Source organism: Crocodylus porosus, unplaced genomic scaffold, assembly GCF_001723895.1.
Source record: "Crocodylus porosus isolate Cpor-Errol unplaced genomic scaffold, CroPor_comp1, whole genome shotgun sequence".
In the NCBI taxonomy this organism is placed as follows: Eukaryota; Metazoa; Chordata; order Crocodylia; family Crocodylidae; genus Crocodylus; species Crocodylus porosus.
In genome coordinates this window covers 509-24,795 of record NW_017728951.1, presented here as the reverse complement: position 1 = coordinate 24,795, position 24,287 = coordinate 509, and the positions used below count along the sequence as shown (strand labels likewise).

At 45.1% G+C, this 24,287-nt stretch overlaps 1 protein-coding gene across 5 annotated transcripts in view; it reads right to left on the bottom strand.

The window, feature by feature from the left end:
- The window catches only part of CFAP46 (cilia and flagella associated protein 46), a 146,096-nt gene extending 124,507 nt beyond the window's left edge, over nt 1-21,589 (bottom strand). For all 5 annotated transcript variants that reach the window (XM_019556104.1, XM_019556108.1, XM_019556106.1 and 2 more), the window contains exons 1-7: nt 21,507-21,589; nt 20,780-20,944; nt 14,292-14,415; nt 12,658-12,752; nt 10,082-10,192; nt 7,103-7,202; nt 5,279-5,377 (exon numbers count right to left, since the gene is read on the bottom strand). In XM_019556104.1, the coding sequence (XP_019411649.1) occupies nt 5,279-5,377; nt 7,103-7,202; nt 10,082-10,192; nt 12,658-12,752; nt 14,292-14,415; nt 20,780-20,944; nt 21,507-21,550 (738 nt within the window). In that variant the 5' untranslated portion in view covers nt 21,551-21,589. The remainder of the gene's footprint in view (nt 1-5,278; nt 5,378-7,102; nt 7,203-10,081; nt 10,193-12,657; nt 12,753-14,291; nt 14,416-20,779; nt 20,945-21,506) is intronic.
- Between the last annotated feature and the right edge of the window lie 2,698 nt (nt 21,590-24,287).

Sequence of the window (24,287 nt, the reverse complement as noted above, 5' to 3'; positions counted from 1 at the left end):
TTGGATACACCACCGCAGCATTCTCTTCATCGTCCCGTTCAGTTGCTCGACTAACCCATTCGTTTGAAGATGGTAAACTGATGTCTTGAGCTGGCGGATCTGTAATGTCCGACAGACCCCTCGCAACACCCCCGACATAAACTTCCGCCTTTGATCCGTGAGGATCTCCTGTGGGATCCCCATGCGGGCTATCCATTTCACTAGTTCCTCTGCAATGCGCGGCGCTGTCACTGACCATAGAGGTATGGCCTCCGGGTACTGAGCAGCATAATACACGAAGACTAGGAAAAATTGGTAGCCATTGCTGCTCCGCGGTAAGGGTCCCACCACGTCCATTGCTATTCGAGAGAATGGCTGATCTATGATGGGCATGGGTTGAAGTGGGGCACGGGGAGGTCTATCCTCTCTGGTTTTCTGGCACACCGGGCATTCGGCGCAGCGCCGTGCAATATCGTCCCCCAGTTTAGGCCAATAGAACCACCGGGAGATTTTATCTGTGGTCCGCTCCCGACCCAGATGTCCCCCCCATGGGAGTGGCGTGGGCCATACTCCACACGGCCTGTCTACACTTTCGCGGTACCACCAGCTGGACTCTCTGCTCCCGTCCCCCTCTAGCTGGTGTTATCCGATAGAGAAGGTGATGTCTCACCTCAAAGGGGCTTGCAGCACCCGCCGTCATCGATGCTTGTTGGTCCCCATCCGGTTCCACAGTTCTTGCAGCTCCGGATCTTCTCTCTGTGCTTCCTGGAACTGAGGTCCACTGATGTTATCTATCCATCCTTCCCCGGAGCTCTCCTCTTCCTCAGTCAATTCGGCCGGGCCACTCGCATCCCCGAGCCAACCTTCCCTGCACTTCCATTCTCGTCGTGCCACCTTGATGTCTTGTACCTTATCTAGTACCTTATACAAAGGGGCCCAATTTTGCCCTAGCAGCATCTCGCACGCGAGGTGGGGTACCAACCCGACCACCAGCTCCCCCTGATGCTCCATCACCTTCACCCGGGCCTTAACGCGGTGCAGGACCTGGGTGTCGCCATGAAGGCAGGACACCTTCACCGAGTCCTCCTGTCCAACCCCGTCTCCAGACCACAGATCTGCCCGGATCACCGACCGGGCACAGCCCAAATCTAATACAGCTGCCCTCTATCCACACCTGAACTACGGGGCGCTCCCACACGGGGCTCTCATTCGCTGCCCCAAAGCTACAACCCATCAGCTCCCCACCATTCCCATCTCTAGGGAATTCCCTTGTCCCCTTGGACATACTCATAGTATTGCCTTTTCCCCAACCGCGGCCGGGACATTCTCGGGCAAAGTGACCCCCTTTCCCGCAATGGTAGCACACCATGTCCCGACTTCGGGGTCGATACCCCGTCCTCCGACGCTCGGGGTCCCTCGATACCGACACTGCTCACGGGGTTCCTCTCCTTTCCCATGGGTAGAACCACTCAGAAGTCGCAAAGTCTTCCGCCACCTTTAATGCTTCTTCACACATTGCCGGAGCATGTTGCTTGACCCACTGCTGGGTTCGGTCTTCCAAATTATTAACAAACTGCTCCAGGATGATCTTGTCCACCAGAGCCTCCATCATACATGCCGACAAGTTGACCCACTTCCCGAACAGATCACGTAGCCTTTGGAGGAGTACCCATGGCCTCCTTTCCTCAGGCGCTTTACGGGCTCGGAAAAGCAGCTGGAAGTGTTCTGGGCTTAACTCCAGGCGGTACACTATTGCCGCCTTCACTGCCCCATAATCTTGGGCCTCTTCCTGATTCAGGGACCTATACGCCACCTGGGCCTTGCCTACTAGCAGCGCTCCCAGTTGGCTCGCCCACAGCCGCTTCTCCAAACCTATCGCTATGGCGTGCCGCTCAAATGTCTCTATAAAGGCCTCGGGGTCGTCCTCCACCGACATCTTTGGCATCCCCAAGGTAGCTGAGCCCTGCTGGGCTAGCCACCTCTGTTGCAACACCTCGATTTGGGTTAAGGCCTGCAAATTCTGGGCGATCAAATTGGCGGAACCCATTTCGGCTGCCTGCATCTCTGGTGTCCCGAATCACTGTTCCCGGCCAATGCACCAACTACTGTGCCCGCTGGGCTTTATTCACTCTGTAGGGTACCACCCTTTTGATGTCGCCCTGCCCCAGGACCCTTGAGGGTAGTGCGGGTGTTCTTACTCCGCCTCGCCGACCCCGTTCTCTCCTGCCACGTCTTGCTGTACCGTCAACGGGGGGGTGTTGTCTAGCGAGTCTCTCGTAGCCTGGGTCCGACCCGGTGGGTATACACGGGGCTCCAACCATCCCTGAACCCTGGCCTCACGCCACCTTCAGAAGCGGACCCTAAGAAGGAGACACGTGGCTCCTCTTGCCCATCTGCAGCCTCTCCCTATACCTATCCCTTATACCTAAGGGATCGAGACTCTGCAATTACAGGTTTGGCTCCGGACCCTCAGTCCCTAGGACCTTCGTCCCTAATGGACACGGGTACCCGTGGCTCCGGCGGCGACCCCGCCTCGATTCGGCTCCTCCCTCGGGACCCTTGCCACCCTGCCGTGCCCAGTGTGCACCTGGTTCCCGTGGGTCCTCCTCGATGCCTCCTCTTCCCCGTCGTCTTGTCCGGACGTCGTCCGTCTGCTGCCGGCTCCTGGGAGCTGTTGCCGGTTCCCTCTCTCCCACTCTTCCTGCTCCGGCCCCTCCTCCTTCCTTGGATGCTGCGGGGCTTCATTGACCCGCCATTGACGGGTCTCCCTGTTCAGGGCCATCCACCCCTTCCTCTGCCGCCACTTTTATCTTCACTGGCTGGCGTCTGGTGCCAACATCACCGTCTGGCCACAGCTGTATAAACAGCCGGCTCATGAGCCACACGGTTTTCGCCAGCGCGTCGTCCCCTGCTGTAGGTGTCTTATTTCGCCCTGGTCTCTGGGACAGACTTCAAAGGGAGAAGAGTTAGGCCAATACAGATTGCTCTTTACATAAGCAGAACTCTATCACAGGAATTCACTAATTTCAAAGATCTTAGAAAGTTGTTTATGTGGTAGAAATAAAGCAATTTTTGCACGCAGTCTTTTGGGGTAAAGATAACTAAGGGCACTTGATGTCCAAAAGCTGGTCCAACATCTCTCCCAACTATACAGCTGGTACAATGAAAGATAAGACAAAAAATACTTGCTCCTTCCTAGGCCATCACAGCTATAATACCACTGCTACTCTACATTATTATATTTATTCAAATGAGAGTAAGACTTATTTATATGTGGAAGAAAAAGAAAAAAATACAATAAGTGCCTGCTATTTTAGTGATTAAGGATGAGAACACTTATATCCAAAAATAACTTTACTCATAACACTGAGCTCAATGTGAATGTGATTATTTGTGAGTAAATACTCTGGGTGTTGTTACAGGTTATCCTGAAATCACTTTTAATCTGTGGAATGTTATGTTGTCATAAAGTTAGAACAGTTTTAGAGCAATCACAGGTTAAGGCTTAGAGCTGTCTCAGATCTGCACAACTGTGATTGCCACTAGAGTTACCAGACAGGAAATTGGTAGAGGTTTAGAGGGTGAAAAGGAATAAAGGGGCTGGAATCTGTGCATCCTGGGAGGATGGAGGATTGCAAATTGATTGCTTTATCTCCAGGAAGTAGACTAAGAATAACTTATCTTGACTTTAAACAGGTGAATACTTCCACTATAAATACCCTTGGGATAGTTCAAAGTAACCTGTAACACTAGGAACTTGGGAGGCTGGGGAGGGAAGCCGTCCCTTCCCCCTGACAAGCTCTGTTGCCTGGGGGACAGCTGCCTAGATGTAGAAGAAAGGCTTAGCTGAGAGGAGGGATGCATGCCTTACCCCCAGCCCAGGGACCAGCTCCAGTCTCCTACAATCCTTGGAGTTGGAAGCGTGGTGCCATGTGGGTGGGGGGTCATACCTCTGAGGAAGGTGCTTGGGACCAGCACCATCTCCTTGGCAACAGAATTAGGGAAAGTGGAAGGTCTGTCAGGGAAGAAGGGCTAGGAGCCATCAAATGCTGGATGACTGCAAAGTTGTTGCTTTATATCTCCATATAGCAGACTAACAACACTCCAGTTTAGTGGTTCTCAACCTTTTTCTGACTGGCACCCATTTGCAAAGGTCCATGGCCTGTCCCAACCCACACTTCTCTGACCTGTTGGTGCATAACCCACAGTCCCCTGTTTCCCCCCACCCCGGGCCATACTGGGGCCCCTGACTCCCAACCTGCAGCCTGCTGGCCTCCCAGCCCTGCTGCCCCGTCCCACTTGCGCCAGAGTGTGGTGGCTCATGCAGATGGCAGCGGACTGAGTCTGACCCAGCACGGGCTGGAGGGAGGAGCAGGCAGGCTCCTGCGCCGTGCCAGGCAGCCTGGTCACGGCCCCTCCAACCCCCTGAGCAGCGTCTCACAGCTACCCCGTGCTCACAAGCATTGGCACTGGCTTGCTGCCACCAGCCCACCCATGCAGCTCTCTTTTCCACCCTTTCCCCCAGCTGGAAGGCGCCCTCCCAATGTCCCTCTGCCCTAACGCAGTCTCGATGCTTGGCCATGTTCCTCCAGTGCTGATCACCCCAAACACCCCCTCGCAGGCTGGAATGCTGCCAGCCTGCAAGGGAAGATCTGTGCTTTCCCACGTTTTTTGCAATTTGTACACAACGCTTTCAAATATTATCATGATCCACTTTTGGGTCATGACCCACGAATTGAGAAATGCTGCTCTGGCTGGAGCTAGGCAGAATGACTCAAAGATAACCCTTGCCTGAAGTGGTATAACTTTAAAATGCCTAGAGGGTATTTAGCACAGTTTGACACCCTTTAATGTGTGGATGCTCCCATTTTAAATGCATTTAGAATTGTTATAAGTAACCTGTAGCACCACCCTTTATGTATAAGCCTTTCTTGAATGGGGCGCTTTCTATGTATGCCAGTACTTTCTCTAGGTGCACAGCATGAGTATGACAACTCGTTCTTTGTCCCCTCCTCCTTCTACCTGGGTTCATTTTTGCAGGACACAGTATGGCCCAGCACTACAAACTGCAAACTTTTAGAAGCAGAGAATTCTGCTAATTGTGTACAATAAATTTTTCTGCACATTTATTAGAAAAATCATACATTAAAATAAATTGAAAAACAATGAAAATGATTTCTGATTTTTCACAAAGTTGCATATGATTGAGTTACAGACCACTAACATGCAGAGTTTGGATACTTAACAGCAAATTCAGGTTAAATGATATATTCAAAATAATGATGATTAAAGAACATACCTCAACAGCACCTTTTGTATAGGTTGAAATTTTCCTGCCAAGTTTTTGGACTTCATATTCACACTCCAGGCATTCTATTTCAATTAGTTTTCCTGGATCCTATGGAATACAAATATATAAAACAAATATTTGTAAGAATGACAAGAATCATGATGTAGACCTTAGTCTTGTAAGCAGGTATCTTAGTACTGATTTCCCACTGAAAATCAGTGGGAGCACAGTATTCAAGTTAGTCGAACTGTCTATTCTGTGTAAATCAGAGCCGAGTTTTTTCAAAGCTGTCATGAAGCTTTAAACACACACATATCCATTACATTCAGCAGAAGGTATCACTACGTTAAGAGTGGGAAGACAAGGGTGACAATCCCAACGCAGATCAAAGGTGGCAAGAGTGCTCAAAAGACCCCATGGCTCACCAAAAGCATCCAGGAACGTCTCAAAGCTAAAAAGGAGGCGCACACCCAATGCAAGGGAGGGGCCATCACCAAGGAGGATTATACCTCCATTGCTCAAGACTGCAGGGGGGGGTGTTAGGAAGGCTAAGGCAGAGATGGAACTGGGACTAGCAACCTGGATCAAGGATAACAAGAAGTCCTTTTTTAAATACATAGGGGGTAAAAAGCAGGTGCCCTGCTTGCTTGCTTGCTGCAGCTGCCCAGGGTCCGGGCTGGCTCCAAACAGCTGCGCTGGGCTCCAGATACCACCTCTGTGCTGGGAGCAGGGGAGAGACCAGAGCTGTGCTGCCTCAGGCCCCTCCCTCACCGCCTGCTCCGACAAGCGGGTGCAGAGCTGATGCTGGAGCTTGGAGCCAGGCACAGCTCTTTGGACCATCCCGGCTGCAGCCGGCTCTGGGGAGCTGCTGCCAACCGGGAGCCTGGGCTGCTCCCAGCAGGCATCTGGGACGCTACAAGCCCTGCTGGGAGCAGTCCAGGCTCCAGCAGCTACCGAGAGCCAGGGTAGCTGCTGACAGCCACAGAGCCCAGGCTGCAGGGCAGGGCATCTTGCCATGTACACTTTTCTGGAAGAAAAACTCTGATTTAAAAAAAAATCCACAATTTTTGGTTAAAAAAAGTAACCCCCAATACAATTTTTCCCATGATTTAAATGAAACACCACTTATATGTAGATATAGTGATGTTTCATTTTAATCATGGAAAAATGTGGATTTGGAGTTCAATTTTCAGTTTAAAATGTGGGATTTTTTTAAATCAGAGAAAACCAGGATCCCTGCTCATGACTTCCCACTACCTGGAGCACAGGATAACTTGGGGTGCTTGCTTGGTAAGCCTTTCTTGAACTGACCCATTCAGAAGCCCCTAACTCTGGCACCAATAATGCCCCAGTTCCCACTCACCAGAACTAGAATACTATATGCTATACACTTAGGTTGATTTTTATTATAAAGGGTAACATGAATACTATATAGAATGTTATGGTTTTTACAGCTTTTATATTAATAACTAATGGCAATCTCTCTAGCTTTGGACAGTTAAATCCTTTTTAAAAACAGAAAAACCATTTCCTTCCCACCTGAATAATTTAGAAGGAATCACCAATTAAAATGTTTCATAGGAGACATTTTAAAGATATAGACAAAATTACGATGTTGTTTACAGAATGTATTTTCCTGCAGTTATACACTATTTCTCAATTTGTCATCCTGTCTCTAGTTTAGACAAAAAAAATTTGCAAGTAACTACCACCCGTATTAATAAGGGTTATACATATTAACACTTCAACACTGAGAGTATAGTGCCCAACACCTATAGCATTGGTCTTGAAAAAAATTACAACATATTAGACAAAGGTAGTCCTAACACTTACACTAATTTGAGCTCTCTTCAAATCATGTATGCAGTCAAATGCAACTTCAATGCAGTTTAATTTCAAAGAAAGACGAGCCAATTCCAGGAGCAAAGGAATCCTGCAAAAAAAACAGGAAAAAAAAAAATTAAGATAAAAGGTCTCATCAAACATAGGTCTCAAATGAACCTGACATTATTTCTTGATAAGGTTATAAAAGTCAGGTTGATAAAAGGTCATGTCAAATATAGTCGAACCTCTGTAAAGCATCTGAATTAGTCTCACAAGATATTCTGTGTCTACATTCTACTGTATTTGCCATACTTCTGGGTTTTGCTGGTTACTACACAGGGCCAGGGAGGAATTCTGTTTCCCTTCCTGCTGCTACATTTGTTTGGGACACGGGTGGTTCATCTTCCTCAAAAATATTGGGTGTTGCAGCAGGCAAGACTGGGGATTTTAACTGGGCTGTGACAATGCTTCTGCTGGGACTTAAACCTGGAGGTTCCTGGCTAGAGGGTTTTGTTTGTCTACTTGTGGTCAGACCAATCACCATATTTTGGGCTAGAAAGGAATTTAATCTCATGGTCACACCAGTATGGACTGTGGGAGGAGGGGGTTTCCTTGTTCTATAGTGGAAGCATGGCCCTTTACCCAGGATTCTTGCGCATATATTGACAACTTCTGCAGCAGCAGGACAATGGTCACATACCAAACTCATTGACACATAACCCTACTCAGTAATGAGGACTATCTCTGGAACTTTGATATCAACTCCAGTGCAGTAGCGACCAGTACTTTCAAACATTACTCTTCCCTCTATTCAAAGGGATGCAGCAACATACAGAGAAATAATGCGTATCAGTAGTAATCCAAACCTTCTCATCCACAGAGACCTTCAAGATCCCCCAACTCATCACATGATTTCACAAAAACTTGTATGGACACAAACCAAGCACCTCATATCACAAAACTGAAGAATCTTGAAGGAAAGCATAGGCAGAAAACACTTTTCCACATAAACACTTTGTCTCGGACTCAACAATGCAACAACCGGGCTTCGACATTGTATGCGGACAACCCCTAATAGTAGACACACTGGACATGGTCGGTGTGGCCACCTGATGTACAACTGGCGTCTAAAACCCTTGCCTGACTGCGACTGGAACCATGGACCACGTGACAACATCCTGCCTCAGATACAAGTTTGAGGGCAACATCTTGGAGTTACACTCGCTTTCCAACAGGACATTGGTCTGGTTGGGGAATTTGGAATTAAAACTGTGATGATAGCTCTTGCTCCTAAAGCCATACAAAAGAAGAAAAAAATCACAGTGGTCCCGTTGCTGTACCTGTGCCAGGTTAGTGTTATGTCTCATGGCTGTGTCAGGGTTGACTGTGTTGTTCTGCTAATAAGTTAGAAAATAGCCCTAAATATAGCATGGAGTAGACAGATTAAAATCCTGACACATTAACCAAGTAACTGTGCAATAAAAGTAATGTTTTGTAGTTAGCTTCTATCAAGCATTAATTTGAACATGTGGCATGTCACACAAAGGGTGCTAGTGTTTGGCCAGGTCATCTAACCACAGAATGGGCTGCTCTCTTCCTGGCCTTGTGACAGATGCTGAATTCTGTTGCCTTAGGGTATCAGCAGCTGATGTCATGACTAGCACCCCTCCTCCCTTTCCCCAACCAGACTTCAAAGTAGCTTCTTTAGGGAGCCATTAGCACTTCTTCCAGAGAGAAGCAAGGCATAAACAGACATTCAACATGAAATGCTTTAACACAACAGTAACTGGTAGGCAGTGGAATTCATCATCACCAGAAAGCTGCTGGTGGACATAAGATAGGAATGAAGGAAAAACATATACAAAAAAGCACCTTATAAAGGTGTCCCAGAAGAGTTTGATCCTCTGCTTCTGCCCTCCCTACAGCCGACCCCACCCAACCCTGCTCTTCACACAGCTCTCTCCTCCTCTGTTCCAGATCCTTCACCCAGAGGGAGTTCAGAGCTCAATTCTCATTAGCGGCACAGTTGAAGGTGTGGGTAGCAGGCTGACAGCAGAAGATAACAGCTCTCTAGCTCCCCTTATGAGCAAATGCTGACAGAGCAAGTTCCCAGGTTTTTCCCCCTCTGAATAGTTTGTCCTGTGAAGGTAAAGCAGGTCATATGGAATGACAGTTTCCATCAAGCAACATTATTTGGCGATTGATAGAAATGTCTGATAGATATTAAAATGTAACTGCTCATCAGAAATTATTAGCTAGTGAGAATGTTTCTAACAGAAGCCCGCAGTATCCTAATCTCCATCCAAAAGTATCCTATTAATCATCATTAATAGGAAATAATTTATACAGTCACTGATAGTAAGGTTTGAGTGTAACAAAAAAATAGGTGGGGTGATTCTTAATGAGGGAAAGTCACTACTTGATTGGTTGGTAAGCCTAATGAAATAAAGTGGTGTATATTTTAATACAGCCAAACAAAGAATGCCAAAAAGATGAATGGGCTGCGGAGACCGTACCCTAGAAATCTGTCTCGTTGAAAAGTCTTAGAGGTCATGGAAGATATACAATATCAATAAGAACACAACTGGAATAGCAGGCCCAGTTTTAAGGTCTTCAATTTAAAAATTGTGTTGAAAAATTAAAGTGTGTTTACAAAACAGCTAGAAAAATATGACGCATGTTCTGAAAAAAGTGTCAAACTGAAAAATAAAGAAGTCCTATTTTTATCAAAGAGATGATAAAGAAAAGATTTGATTGTGAATCAAAAGTACTTATACAGGATGAAGATATTTGATATTAGATGGCTGTTTAGTCTTACCCCAGAGTATTCTGACCCCTAATTTAAACTTCTAAGTACTAAAGCAGTACAAAAATGATAATGAAGAGTTACTCAGTTCTCGCTCTGGTCATAAGATGCTCTACCAAAAATTTTAATGGAAGATTACTCATCCTGAACTTGTAGAGTGCCAAAAATCAATAAAAACTTACTTTTCACCAAGGATGAAACTTGCAGATTCTGTATCATACTGTTTCAAAAGTTCATACACAGCACTCAGATTTGCAGTGGCTTCTCTTGGAAACTCATTTGCATCCAACTGTCTGCAATTACATTAGATACTGACTATTTAATAATAACAACTTCACATTGTCTTACGTTCCTAAATTCAATACTGTTTCTTTCTGTAACAATTATACATTTTTAAATTTTATATTGAAAAAAATAAGGGATTCTTTCCACCTTTATAACATGATTCCCTATATTTAAGATAAGACCCCCACATCTCTCCCTGCTATTAGAAATAGTCTCACTAGTTCTCACTTTCTTTTTCAAATGATTCATATTGTTGCATAGTCACTGGGTACAGATGTGTATCCCTACATCCTGCTGACATTCACTGGTCCCCTCAGGGTGGCTGTGCCCCTTATGGTCAATCTGGATGAGGTCTGGTGCCCTTTCTTCTTGCCTGCCACGACTTTGATAATTAGAAGAGATTTACAAAAGGGAGGTGGTGACTACCTGTCCCACACATGGATCTATTGTACAGGGCTGCCTCAATGCCCGAAGCTCAAAAATGGAAGCGAGGAAAGGATCAACTTGAAACCAATTTCTTTGCTCCTCTTTCGTTTTATTTTTTGGGGGTTCACTGAAATCTTATGGCTTTTATCCTTTTCTTCTTCTGTACATCGTCGAGGTCTGGTTCCAATCGGCTGGATTGGTTACCCCTCAGAGTCTATCGGTGGCTTACTCTCTCTGCCATGGACTCCTCCTGGATACTTTTAATCAGAACCGTGCCAGGCTTAATTGGCGGCGTGTACCATTTAACGAGGAGGGACACTCCTTCTTGAGTGATCAGCTGGGAGGAGGCATGTTTTTCACAGCCCACGGGTTTTCTGCCTGCTTCTGATCTGGTTGTGGGGCCCCGTGGGGCACACACTCCCCATCTGCTCATGGGGGGGATGGGGGATGCCCAGCACCGATCTGGGCTCTCTAGCCAGCGATGGAATATCAAAGGGGAAAAAAAAAAAAAAGAAGACCACTCCCCCCACAGTGGACAGTTCAGGCGGATATGCCGCCTGTGCCGTTCCTAGGGTCTCTCCCTAATTTGCCTTCTGCTGCCTTCCTTCTTCCACCCTCTTCTTCATTCCTGCAGCGACGGTATCACCGCCTCTTCGAGGTCCGACCAGAGGCTTACCCAATTTTTACTGTCTTCGTACCGTGTCTCCGGCTCCCAGGCTCCTTTCTTCTCCATTTCTGCCATCCTCCTCTCTCCTCCCTGGGTTCTGTTCCCCGCCTCCAGATATTGCCCTCGCTGAGGATTGGCACCAATCTGCTTCACCTGTCGGAGGTAAAGCCGGGCAGTTGCGGATGGAGAGCTCCCGTTGTACCGTCGATGTCATGACACGGTGTGGTCCATGTCCCTGGTTGGGGACATACTCTAGACAAATGCCTTCTGGGCTCTCACACATATCCAGTCATTGCAATTTGACTACACTTGAGCTGTAGTTGACCCAAGACATCTTTAAGCTCCTTCATTCTTGGCACCACTAACATAACTTGTATCAACACATGGTTTTAGAAGGCACTTTCACTTTCTCTCTATGCTGGTAGCTAGGAGAGGGTGGAAGAGGATCCACTATCATATCTCTACTCAATCCTGCATTTTAACATTCCTTTAGGTAAGAGGATCCTTTTAATGACCACATAGGTGGCAGAAGGGGGAGGCTAATGGGGTTTAGCCCTGCCAAATGCAGGGATGTGGTAAGGCCACAAAGCAGCCTGGCCGCAGGCTTCCAGTGGCTAAAGCAGGGGTGGGGAGGGGCACGCAGGTAGTGAGAAAGGGAGTGGAGCTAGGGCTGAGCTCTTCCTGGCTGGGGGGGGAGGTGTCAGACTACACTTGGGGCAGGTGGCGGCAGCACTGGGAAGGGGCTGGAGCAGAAGGCTGCAGCCACCCAAGATTTGCTGTAGCCCCTCCACCCCTGCTGGCAAGAGTCCGGCACTGCCCCAGCCCCAGCCCCAGCATGCAGCAGCAGCCCACCCTACCCCATGCAGATGCAGGGGCACGCTCTCCCCATGCCTCCCAGGACACATGTGACAGGAGCCACTGCCCCTCCCTGTGGCTCTGTCCCACGTCCTGTCCACCCCCACTGTGCAGGGCCTGGCAGGGCCGGCATGGGAATCCTAGAGGCTCTGTCCCCTCTAGCCCTGCGGCACAGCCGAGGCTGGCCCCTGGTTCCAGCCCCACCCCAGGCAGTGTGGGTCCAGGAGCAGGAAGGCAGCTAGTGCTGGCACAGTACCTGCCATGGCTGGGCAATGCCACTCCCTCCCACGGGCCCTTCTCCTCCCACAGACTTTCCTGCCTGAAGAGGGATGGGGGAGGGGTGGGAAACGCGTGCGTGCATGCCCGTGCACACGCTCAGTCCCATCCCTGCCCCTGTTTTTTTCTTCCTCCACCTATGAATGACCAGCTAATCAGGTTTTACAGCTGCTTTGTGCTGCCAAAGAAGATGGCAGACTCTAACCCCATATTTACTTTATTAAATACCAAATGAATTCTAATACTTACGATTGTATTGTCTGGATTTTATAAATGGCAGATAAACTGATACTGTTTCGTATGTTTCCCTCTATCTGGGAGGTTTTCATTAATTTGTGGCGCACCTATAAAATAATAAAACAATAATTCACTCTTAAAATATTAAAGGACAGATCTTCAAGGCTAAGTACAGACAGTCAGAAAGCCTGACGCTAAATCAATTCAAACTAGACAGCTTCCTCTAAGCTGCGTAGGTTTAACTAAAAACCAACTGAAATGACATTCAGTTTTTAATTAGGAAGGCAGGGGGAGGCCTTCACTGACCCGGCCCAGTAGGCAGGGGGCACTAGAGCACTTCTCCCAGCCTGCTGGCCATTGCCAGCCCAGCTAAGAGTTCCCAAACCTCTGCTGTACCCCCACAGGGGGTTAAGGAGCCCCCTGTCTGGGTGGTGGCCCATTCTGGAGCAGCTTCCCCCACAAGAAGTTTTCCCCAACCCAGGCAGCCCTGGGGAGCTGAAGGCAATTCCCTTCCTCCCTCTTCCTACCTGCCGATTGCTTCAGCGGCTGCCACAGGAGCAAGGGAGTAGAAGTCCCTTGGGGCACCATGCCCAGCATGGGGGCACTGGGAAGCCCCTGCCATGGGAGGCTTCCCACCACCCCAGCCGAGGGTCCCCCAGAGGCAGGGATCTGAAGGGAGTTCTTCCCAAGTCTCAGGGACAGCCCAGGGAGCGAAGAGATGCATTAGTTTTGCCTCAGACTCACAGCAGCTAAGGCAAAAGAGGCTGTGGAGGGGCACTAGAGTTTCTCTCTGCGCTCTGAAGCTGCCTGAGACTTGCAGCGGCTGAAGCAAGGTTCTAAGGCAAGGATCAGGAAGGGATGAATTCCCCTCAGCTCCTGGGGCTGCCCTGGGCTGGGGGATGCTGGGCTGGGGTAGGGGGAAGCCCCCAAGCCAGGGGCTCCCCAGTGCCCCCATGCGGGGCTGCAGGGACAGGCACCTGGCTGGGACGACTCCTTCTCCCTCCCTTCTGTGGCAGTGCTTAAAAGTGGGGAAATATTGCCTATCAAAGGGATCAAAAAATGACATAATTAAATTTCCCAGGTTTTTGGATAGAGGCTTAAGCTGGCATTAAGATTTTTCTAGTGTGAACACATAGGTATGTGAACCCAGGCCTGGCCAAAGGTTTACACTTACTGTATTAACATGGACTATCATCAAAGTTTTATTATTATTACTACTACTACTACTACTATTACTATTATTATTGGGATAGCTACTCCTCCCAGTAGTACTTAATGTAAGGGTATAGAACCCACTGACACTGTATCAATATCTTTAGCACACAATACCAAAATGAATTATATCAACAATGAAAAAAAAAAGTATCTACCCGTATCATAATAAATCTAGGATTCTTTACCAAAATGCTGTGAATTCTGTTGTCTCAATTCTAAGCATATTCTGAAATTTTTAATCAGTTCAAAATAAAATATAACAGAAACTGCATCCTAAGCAATCATTTATGATTGTGAACCATTTTCAAAGCCGTTTTTTCTTAGATGACAATCCTTTAGTCCTTTTTAAGGCAAATTTCCAGATAATTTTCCTGGATCAGGACACCAATCCAGATTCTTGATTCTAACAAATATATATATTTTTAAATTACCATTAAAGAAAATATCTGTCGGTATTTATCTGGAGCATTATCTTTAATGAATGCTGCTGCAATAGAGGAAAAATTCACTGCTTCTTGCATTTTTGAAGCATCCAGATAGCATTCAAGTAGCTCTCTGCAAATCAAGCAAAAATATAGTGTGTTAAGCATTTAGTAACATTTTTGCATTATCTAAAGAAAATTACTGTTATTTACATTATATCAAGAGACTGAAACTTCTCTAGGTGCCAGAATTGCTGCACACTTTTTATAACAATGTTCTACAAGTGACTGGCAATATAATGTAGCCATTTTCAACAACGGGCACAAACCAGAGAATTCCTAGCTCTCAATTCATTTCTACCTATGAGACCATATAGCTCTTAACCTTCATTTAATGCAGTTTTTTCAAAATCACAACTGTAAAATTTTCTCACAAAAAGAGATTTATAGAGCTTTTTTCTTATTACTTGCAATACTTTTCAATTACCCAGAATCAAAGGGAAAATAAATCCAGAAGCTGTGAAATTACATGAAACAAATCAGTAAAACATTTCAGTGGGCTGTGTTCAAAAATTACCCTTTCATCAGACAACAAAATAAGACTCCAAAAGTCTCTAAGTTATATAGATCACTATTCTTGCCAAAAAGTAGATATAAAGTAATTTGCTCTTTCAAGACTTTATCCATTTCATCAAGAAAAATTCAACATTCTCTTACACAATACATTTTAATGATTCATAGATTGTTAGGGGCTGGAAGGGACCTCGTAGATCATCGGGTCCAGTCCCCCTGCACAAGGCAGGAAAAGACAACTGGGGTCAAGTGACCCTAGTGAGGTGACTTTCCAGTCTCCTTTTGAAGATTTCCAAGGTAGGTGACTGCACCATCACTATTCCACAGTCTGGACACCCTGACTGTGAAAGAGTTTTCCTGGAACTGAGCCTGAAGCGGCCTTCCAGGAGTTCATATCCATTGCTCCTGGTCTTCCCCAAGGGTGTCCTAGTGAACAGCTGTTCACCGAATTCTTGATTTACTTCCCTGATGTAGTGGAAAGCTGCTACCAAGTCCCCTCTTAGCCTTCTCTTCTGTAGGCTGAAGAGGCCCAAGTCCCTCAGCCTCCCCTCAGATGGCTTGTCTTGTCAGTCCCTGATCATATGGGTGCCTCTTCTCTGGACCCTCTCAAGTTTTTCCTTGTTGAAGTGCGGAGCCCAGAACCGCAGTACTCCAGCTGTGGCCAGGAGTACTCCAGCAGTACTCCACACTGGTAAGACAGTGGGAGTATCACTTCCTAGGTGTCCTTCAGCCGTGGTACAAGTAAAATTGTTGCCACTGAGCCTGTAGGTATGCTAGAGATTGTTTGCCCCCAGATGAAGCACCTTATACTGAGTGTTGAACTCCATCTGGTTCTGGTCTGCCCAGTTTCAGCCTGTCCAGGTCTGCCTGGATCTGCAACCTATCTTCTGGCATGACGGCGCTCCCCATAACTTGGTGTTGTCTGCAAATTTGGCCAACAAGCTTTTCACCCCCACATCCAAATCATTGATAAAGATGTTGAAAAGCACTGGTCCAAGCACGGTCCCCTGAGGTTCAACACTGGCCACTTCTCGCCAGGACAACACAGATCCATTCATAAGAACTCTCTGGGTCCTATCATACAGCCAGTTTTCCACCCACGGAACTGTTGAGTAGTTATCAATCTTACAATTTTTCCACAAGGATACCATGGGATAGTAGATCAAAAGCCTTTTAGAAGTCTAGGTATATAATGTGGAACTTCTCTCTTTTATTTTATTCAGTAAAATAAAAGTAAATGTAAGAGGAGACGAAAGTTAATGAAACAGAACAGTACTTCTTTCAGGATATAAGTCTATTCAGCACTCACAAGTTCCTTCAATGACCCTGAACAGCGTATTTTCACAGATTTACAGAATTTTAGGGCTGGAAGGGACCTTGTGAGATCATCATGTCCAGGTTTGGTATAATATGATTTAAGATGAGCTATTTTAGCAGTCATTAGCATATTCTTTGGAATTTTTTCCTGTTGCATTCAACTTTCCATTCCCCCTTTCTCCCCACCAGTTTACACTTAAAAAAACAACAAACAAACAAACAAACCAGACCTACCCCCCACTCCCTTACTACAAGGCTAGGGACAGACATTCAAAAAGCCTGAGCCTGAATTGATTCAATCTTTGGAGGTTAATCTAACCAGGTTAGGCTGAACCAGTTTGTAACTGTACAGACCCCTGCCAGCCTATACCCCTCAGTCCAACTGCCCTGCTCTGGGCCCCACCGGCACTGACCCTGGGACATTGGTGCAGGCCCCATGCTCCCACTTGCTTCCACTCCTCCCCTGCCACTTTCCCCACTTTCCTGCCCACCTGCCAGACGGCCTCTTTGCACCACATGGCTCCCATACCCACATCCATACCCACACACACGTCCATACAAAGCCCCAAGTGCAATCACTTCTGCATATACAGCACAAATGTATACAAATCAAGACAAAAATATATATTTTTAATTAAATTAAAATAGATTATTATAGGTGTTTGATTTTTAGTAAGTCATTTGTTTTTCCCCCCCTAAGATGGCAAATGCTCTTCCCCAAAGGTATACTTCCAGCATCAAGGGGAGGGACTTCTGGTGGCACAGGTCAGAGGTTAGGGGTGGGACTTCTAGTCCCAAGACGGCAGCCAGGGAGTGGGGCACCTGTTAAGGGGCGGGGTTATCCACGCGGCACTCGACAGCTTGCCAAAACTCGGTTAGTGGCTGTCCACCTGAAATAATTGCCTGCCGCGTGCTAGGAGATGCACAGAATTTCTTGTTATAAATTCCTATTTTCTTTTCCTATGCTAATGAACAAAATCATTAAAGGCCTGATCCTGCATACACTAAAATCAAGCACCAGTAGGTGTTGGATCCACAGTCAAGAAAATTTCTGTATGACCAAAATGAAATCATCATTTTAAATTATACAACCACTTAGCAAATAACTAAGAGTCAGACTGTGGCCTATACATTAGCATAACACACAGGTGTAAAACAAAGGAACCCTGGAAATACTATGTCCTATCTGCAGCATGGGATGAAAGGGAACCATAACTTGGAAAAGCCTGGGCCTCACCACCTTTCCTAGTCTTCCAGCCACTGTACCTGCCTTAGCAATGCAAAGAATAGAAATTATGCTGGGTGCATCTGCACAAGACGTTTTACTGTGCATTAATCTAACGAGAAGTAAAGTGTCACAGTCTACATGCTCATTAGATTAGTTTAATGTGTCATTTGCTAGTACATGCAGGTATTAGTTAAATGGTCCATCAACTAATGCTCTATACTGCACGTGTAGATGCTGACTGGGAGCAAATTGCTCTCGGTCAGCCCAGGCAGCGGGTGGCCACAGCTGCTGAATACTTAAGCCCCAATTTCGGGGGGAAAGGTGTCCTGGCTCTAAGCAGAGTTTCAGTGAGGTTGCAAAACTAGATGGACTTATGTTGTTTTTTAAAAATAAAACATTTCATAACCTTACTAGGCTTTTCCCCCCTGTTTGTTTCTGAGAACCTTTCCTGGGGAAACAGTGTTTTCCATTTTGTAGCTGTGGCAGGGGACTGTTGCTGCCTGCCACTTTAAGGGCTGGTTCAGGCATCCAACAGGTGACTGATGGCAGGCCATTTTGAGTACCTAGTATATAAAAGCTGCAGTCTGCTGCTGCCAGCCCAGGCAGAAACATTACCCAGCTGAGCTACAGCAGGACAACCCAGGAGGTAAGGGCAAGAGCTTATGGGGATGGCTAGGAGGCTCTTGGCATGATCTAAAACTGCATCCTGATGAGGATGGGTGGCTTGGTGGGGCTCCTACTGGTGTGGGAGCCCCCAGGAAATGCCAGGCCAATTACCACCCTGGTGAAAGGCAGGTCAGGGCTCCTTAATAACCCCAGACCCCACAACCAGGTTGGTAGTCCCATAGTAGGGCCAGGAAGGCCGACCTGTGAGAGACTGGGCTAGATGCTCAAGAAGCCTGACTTGAGGCACCCTCAGCTGGTCAATGCTGGGACCAGGACCAGAAGGATCAAAGGGGCCAGGGGCCCACCTTGAGGGACTCCTAGAGCCAAGAGCCTGGGATTCTGACTGGCTTTAGAGGTAAGGCCAGAGTCTGTGTGGCCAAAGGTCCCGGGGGGAGGAGGGGAGCACACGCAACAAGGGGAAAAGAACAGGCAGCTAGGTAGACCAAAATGAGGGTGAAGTAGGCTGTCTTATTGGAGGGATCCAGTTGGGGCCCAGACTGAAGGATTATGGGGCCCAGTGTGGGGCCAGAGACGTTAAGAATTGTGATGCCATCTGTGGGGAATGGGCTGTGGTGTAGGGGAGGTCAGAGTGGCAGATAGTGTCTCCTAGCATCGGGGCAGTAATGAGCAGTCTCCTGCATTATACAAACAGTTTATGGAACAAAAAAGTTGTGGCAGGTGAGAGTGGGCAGACTGCCCCATAGAGACAGGTTGGGGGGCCAGCATGAGACCCAGCCATGAGAGTTGCCCTGTCACAGTAGCCAAGTATGGTTAAAGTAGAACTTGTACCTCTGTGCAGAAGGTGGGGATCAGCAGTCCCTGAATATTATGTAACTCAGCACCTTAGGAGTTCCCTATGCAATAATGTACAGGCAGAAAACATTTGGTATTCCTTAATCATCTCTGCCTGGAGGAGCACCCTGTTAGGGATCTTTGGTTAAAAGAGGGCCCCATTTCCAGTGCAAAGAGGTAAGTTATTCAATGAAAACAGCTTAATATATTAAAACTACCACAAGTAGCATGACTGAAACCCAAGAGTTTTAAAACTTGGTAGGGGTCCCAATTCAATGAGGATTTGTTGGTAAAAATCTGGAGCCAGCAGAGAAGTCACAGATTTCTTGGAAAAAGGTAATATTGTGTAAATGTTTTACAAGATATACAGGAACATCTGATTATCTATGGGCCAACATAGCATCTCAACTCAGAAAGCACTGCTGCAGACCTAGAGCATGCCCAATCTTTTACAATCTTTGATTTCTCCTCAGTCTGAAGAAGGGTGCATGTGCCCAAACGCTTGCAAAGAAAGATTTTTTTTAGGTATTTTTAATTGGTCTAATAAATGGTATCACCTCTGAATCAAGAGTTTTAGAGTATTTTAGTATATCAGAACAGCACTTCTAAACTAAATCTTATAGGAAAACTATATAAATGTGTCTAATATCTTTGACATCATTGCACCAAAGTGTCAACAGAAATAAAGAAACCAACAACCTAAACGGAAGAGTTAAAATTAAGTTCACAGGGCAATCAAGGAAAAATTGAGGCAGAAATATACCAAAAATTTTGAGTTGAAACATTTGTAAAATGGTATTACCCAAGACCACTGCAGCACTTGAAGTCAAAATGCTTAAAAATTGTATGGATACCATTAGCTGATAGGCACACAGTACAGCAACCATCAGTTCGGTGGGCAAAAATCCTAAAGATTTTAGAGTTTGAAATCAGGAAATCTGGAGTAATGTACTACATTACATGACATTACAGTGGGGGTTTTAAAAATTGACTGCTACTTTCTATGACATTTTTGTTATCATTTTCCTAGTTAAAAATAGCGTATTTTTATGTTCAGTGCTATACAATGCTTTTTAGTAAGATATTAATTTACTAACAGAATTGTAAAAGAAAGCATTTTGGGAATGGCAAAAGAGTAAAGACAACAGTTAGGAAAGATACAAGACTTATAAAAGAGAAGCGTGAAAAGCTTCTTCAAAACCTAAATATTATACATGAAAAGAATTATATAAAATGTGAAAGAAGGATGAAGGAAGAAAGGAAAGCTAAGGAATTAGCTAAAGAAAGGGAAAAAGAAGGGATAAGGGATACAGACACAACCATTATGGCTAAAAGCCATTCAGGAATCTCCATCAAGATGACATGATAGGAGTTCAATGGATCAAACAGACCTAGTGAATGCTGAAGAAATGTACTATGAAAAGAGAATCCCAAGAGACTGGGAGAAATTGGAGTATAAGCATATGGATAGTACCCACATATAAAGCAGACAGGTGACATGTTAAAACTGTATGAACTACATGCATATGATGAAAGCCTTTGCAAAGATTATGAGTAAGTGACTAAGAACAAAAGATATATGAAATGGTCTGGGGTTTGTATAAGGCAAAGGAACCACATATGCAATGTCTGTGATGAGATACGTGAAAGAAGTTTTTAGAAGGGAGTGAGAAACTGTACCACACTTTTGGAGATTTAGAAAACAGACCTGACACTAAGGCTTTTTCACCTGCCTACTCATTATTTTACCATTGTGACAGCAGTGTATAACCCACGTATGAGCTTTGGTTTACAAGCTGTACCACATTTAAAACAGTAGATTTATCAATGGACAAATAGGTAGACAAAGATAACCTCAGATAGGAGCCATATACACAAGAGCACTCCAGGACACTGGTCCTTAAATATAGCCAAAACATACATCATGAGTTCAGCTCTCCACTCCTTGTCTTGCTCTCCAACTTGATTTAACGCAGCTACAATCTGATACAGACTGGAAATAAGGTGGCAGCGGAATCCATGCTTAAGATATGGCCTTATGAAATTCCAGTAAAGGACCGAGGCATTGTAAATCAAAAAATAGTATCTGAAAAAGAGGAAACGGTTTAGGAATTTAGGACCCAAGATAAACCAACAATTATTTAGACATATTTTAATATCCATTCTAAAAAGAAGAAGAGACTGTCTTGTGCTTTGTATTTAGACAATAACTATTACCACGATGAAGGCTGTGGAAATTACTGAACTATAAACAACATGCAGTCTACATTAGATGCACCTCTCATAAGAGTTCTAGTAAACAACAACCCCCCCCCTTCTCTTCTATGGTCTACTCAAGCAAGGACACCTGAATTGGTCTGATAGTGATTCAGCACTGCAGAAGACCCACACAATGGGAGGACCTAACTAATATCCAGCAAATTAAATCAAGCTTATATTCATGACATCTCCATAAACTCTTCTACTCTTCCTTTTCACAATGGCAAGCAGAACAGGTGTTACAGGATTGGACTGAAACAAAGACAATACGCAAAAGAAAGCACTGATTCACAAAATGAAAATGTAAGAAGCAACAAACTTAAAACAAAAAAGAGGTCAGTAACAACTTTTGCAATTCAGAAGTGCAATCACCCTCAGAAACAGCTTACCTTGGATCGTTTATGGCAAAGTCTACTGCTTTCATAAAGAACATCACAAACTTCTCAAATTTTTCCTAAAATATAACAAAAAACTATTAATGCTGCTGCTTTTACACAAATCTCTATTAATCACTGCTATACTTTTAATAATATTTAGTCTACTCTCATTTTCTTCGTTTGCAAATATGATATTACTTCCTCATATTGAAAGATGCCTGACACTTGTAATTATAAGATGTGTTTATAGTTCTCTATAACTGCACCAAACTAACCATCCAAGCTGAAATTATCACCCTCCCTCCCCACCCCTTCCCACAAAAATTAGCCTCAGAGAAAAGCCTGCTTTTGAAATTTGGCTGAGGCTGGAAAAAAAAAATCAAACACACAAAGTTATGAAACTCCAGAATTGTTGTGTAACCTCAATTTAGCTTTCATGTACATATACATTATGCCATATTCTTTAATAGGAAGATCACATATTTTTTCCATAGGACTCCTACCCTGTTTAATGCATAGATCAGAGCTGCTTTGGGAATGAATCAGGGTTGTGTAATACAAGATATTTTTCTGTGAGACCCCTACTTCATTTGAGCTGGAAGTTGGAATGTGAATAGCAAAAGTCATACACTGCACAAATTAAGATGCTGCTGCTTGGAACTGGATTCTATGCTTGTCTCTTCTACATTCCTGTGGGATATCAGTTAATTTACTTCAGCTAAACTTTTTGCAAATTATTACTAATTGTGTTTTTCTCATTTCCTGGTAATTAAAGAACTAGGGTCTGTGTTCAGCATTCACAGATAAACCTAAAGACAACGAGAACTCTGCTTTTAACTGTTAAACTTGTCTAGATATTTTGAACAAATAAGCTATTCTAAATTGGGCACCCAAAATTAGTGGATTAATTTTAATCTCTATCTCAGCTTCCTAAATGCAGAATGGGAATATCATCACCTGGTCATATGGCAGCATATAAATACTATAATGATCAACAGCCCAGAACACTCATGAGGAAATTTAGTAATTCTGTCTTCCCAGCAAGGTTAGAATAGCTTTCAGTAAATAAAGTAACACATTGAACAACAATGAAAAAACAAACCACCCTCCTCCATTCAATGCACTGATTCTGGCCCTTGGAAAAACAGTATGTGATGATCAGGCAATTAAAAGACTATTATAATGTAAATGAACAAAGAAGCTGAATTAGGAGTGCAGTTATTCTGGCCTTACTGTAATTTTGGCATGCTTAACTTTGCCACCTTAATAATGCTCTCCTAATGCAGTGATTTTTGCATGTAATTTAGGAAACTTTTATTTATGTAGATTTATAGCTCATGCAGAATACTAGATGGATAATTTGCATTCTTTATATTCTATATTACATATGAATCAGCCTCAATGCAAATCCCCTGGAAAACAAAGGAGTATTAATGATCCTACATTGCCATAATGAACATTTTACCTGAAAATGTAAAACTACAAAACTCTTTTCTGATAAAAAATGTTTGTAAGTTTCTACATAAATCAGAGCTACTGTTCAAAGGGCTAGTCACATACATCAACCCAAGCTGAACACGCTTATGGAGAAGATCCATATTGTTAAGTAGCAACATAAAATACACAGCATCTGTCATATTAGTTTAGGTGACTACCACACATGGGTTGCTTTTGAACCTGTGCAAATAACTGATTTTTTCCAGCTTGGTGGCCAAACCAGAACAGGTAAGTAAATTAATTTTACCTGAATCAACTTAAAAAGGAAAAGTTTTGAATCCTCTTTTCCCTCATCCCCAAATTAATCACAAATAGAACAAAAGATGAGTGCATGTGAATGCTATGTAAATGGTGTCAATAGGAGGGTTCTACCTTCTGTCCATAGCCGAGTTGCCAACTCAAAGTATTTTTTACAATGTGCAAATTTCTTATTGATGACCACACTTTTATATTGACATATGTTGATGGTCTGCCCATAAGTTTACGGACAGTTAGCAATGCTGGTCCACAAAATGGTATTCTGCAAGGGGTAAACCCTAGGCAGATATGGGCTGACCACAGACATTAGGGGCTGTTTGTTTGGCAGAGCTTAGAAGGTTAAAATGATTCAGGATGGCTGCCTAATATCAGATAAGTCAGGATGGGATGGCAGCTGGGCAGGGGGTTGGGGGTCCAGCAGGCTGGAAGGGACTGGGGGTCCACAGGGGATGGGGGGAAGTGTGACCTTCAAGTGGGAATGGGGGACAAGCACAACCCACAGGTGTGGTAGGCATGACCTGCAGGTGGGGGTGGGGGGAGGTGTGATCTGTTAGGGGTGGTCCCCTCCCCCCCAGTGAACCTATACCCCCTTCCCTCTCACCACTCCCCTCACTGAGACTTACTTGCTCAGCTCTGGCAGCCGGAAAGCTGGAATGCTGATAAAAGTGGCTGTACCTGGAGCAGCCTGTGGGATGGGGTTGAGAGCACTGTGGGGGCAGGCAAGTGGCAAGGGAGTGAAAGAGCAGCTCCATAGCTGGGGCCAGTGGCTGGGTTTCCCAGCCCTGGGGCTGCACAGGGGAAGTGGACAGAAATTCAACACACCAGTTTGACCTAAATTGAATTAATCTGATATTACATAGATCCAAGTTTATGTTAAATCAGGTTCTGCAATTTTTAGACCAGTTTCTATGCACGGAATTTCTGTTCAGTTACAGGTTTAAACTGACTGCCAGTCACTGAGACTAGCTCTGTAAGTGTAAAGTCAGCACCGGGATGAGCGAAGTTTAAATCAGGCAGCTATTTTGAACCCAATTTATC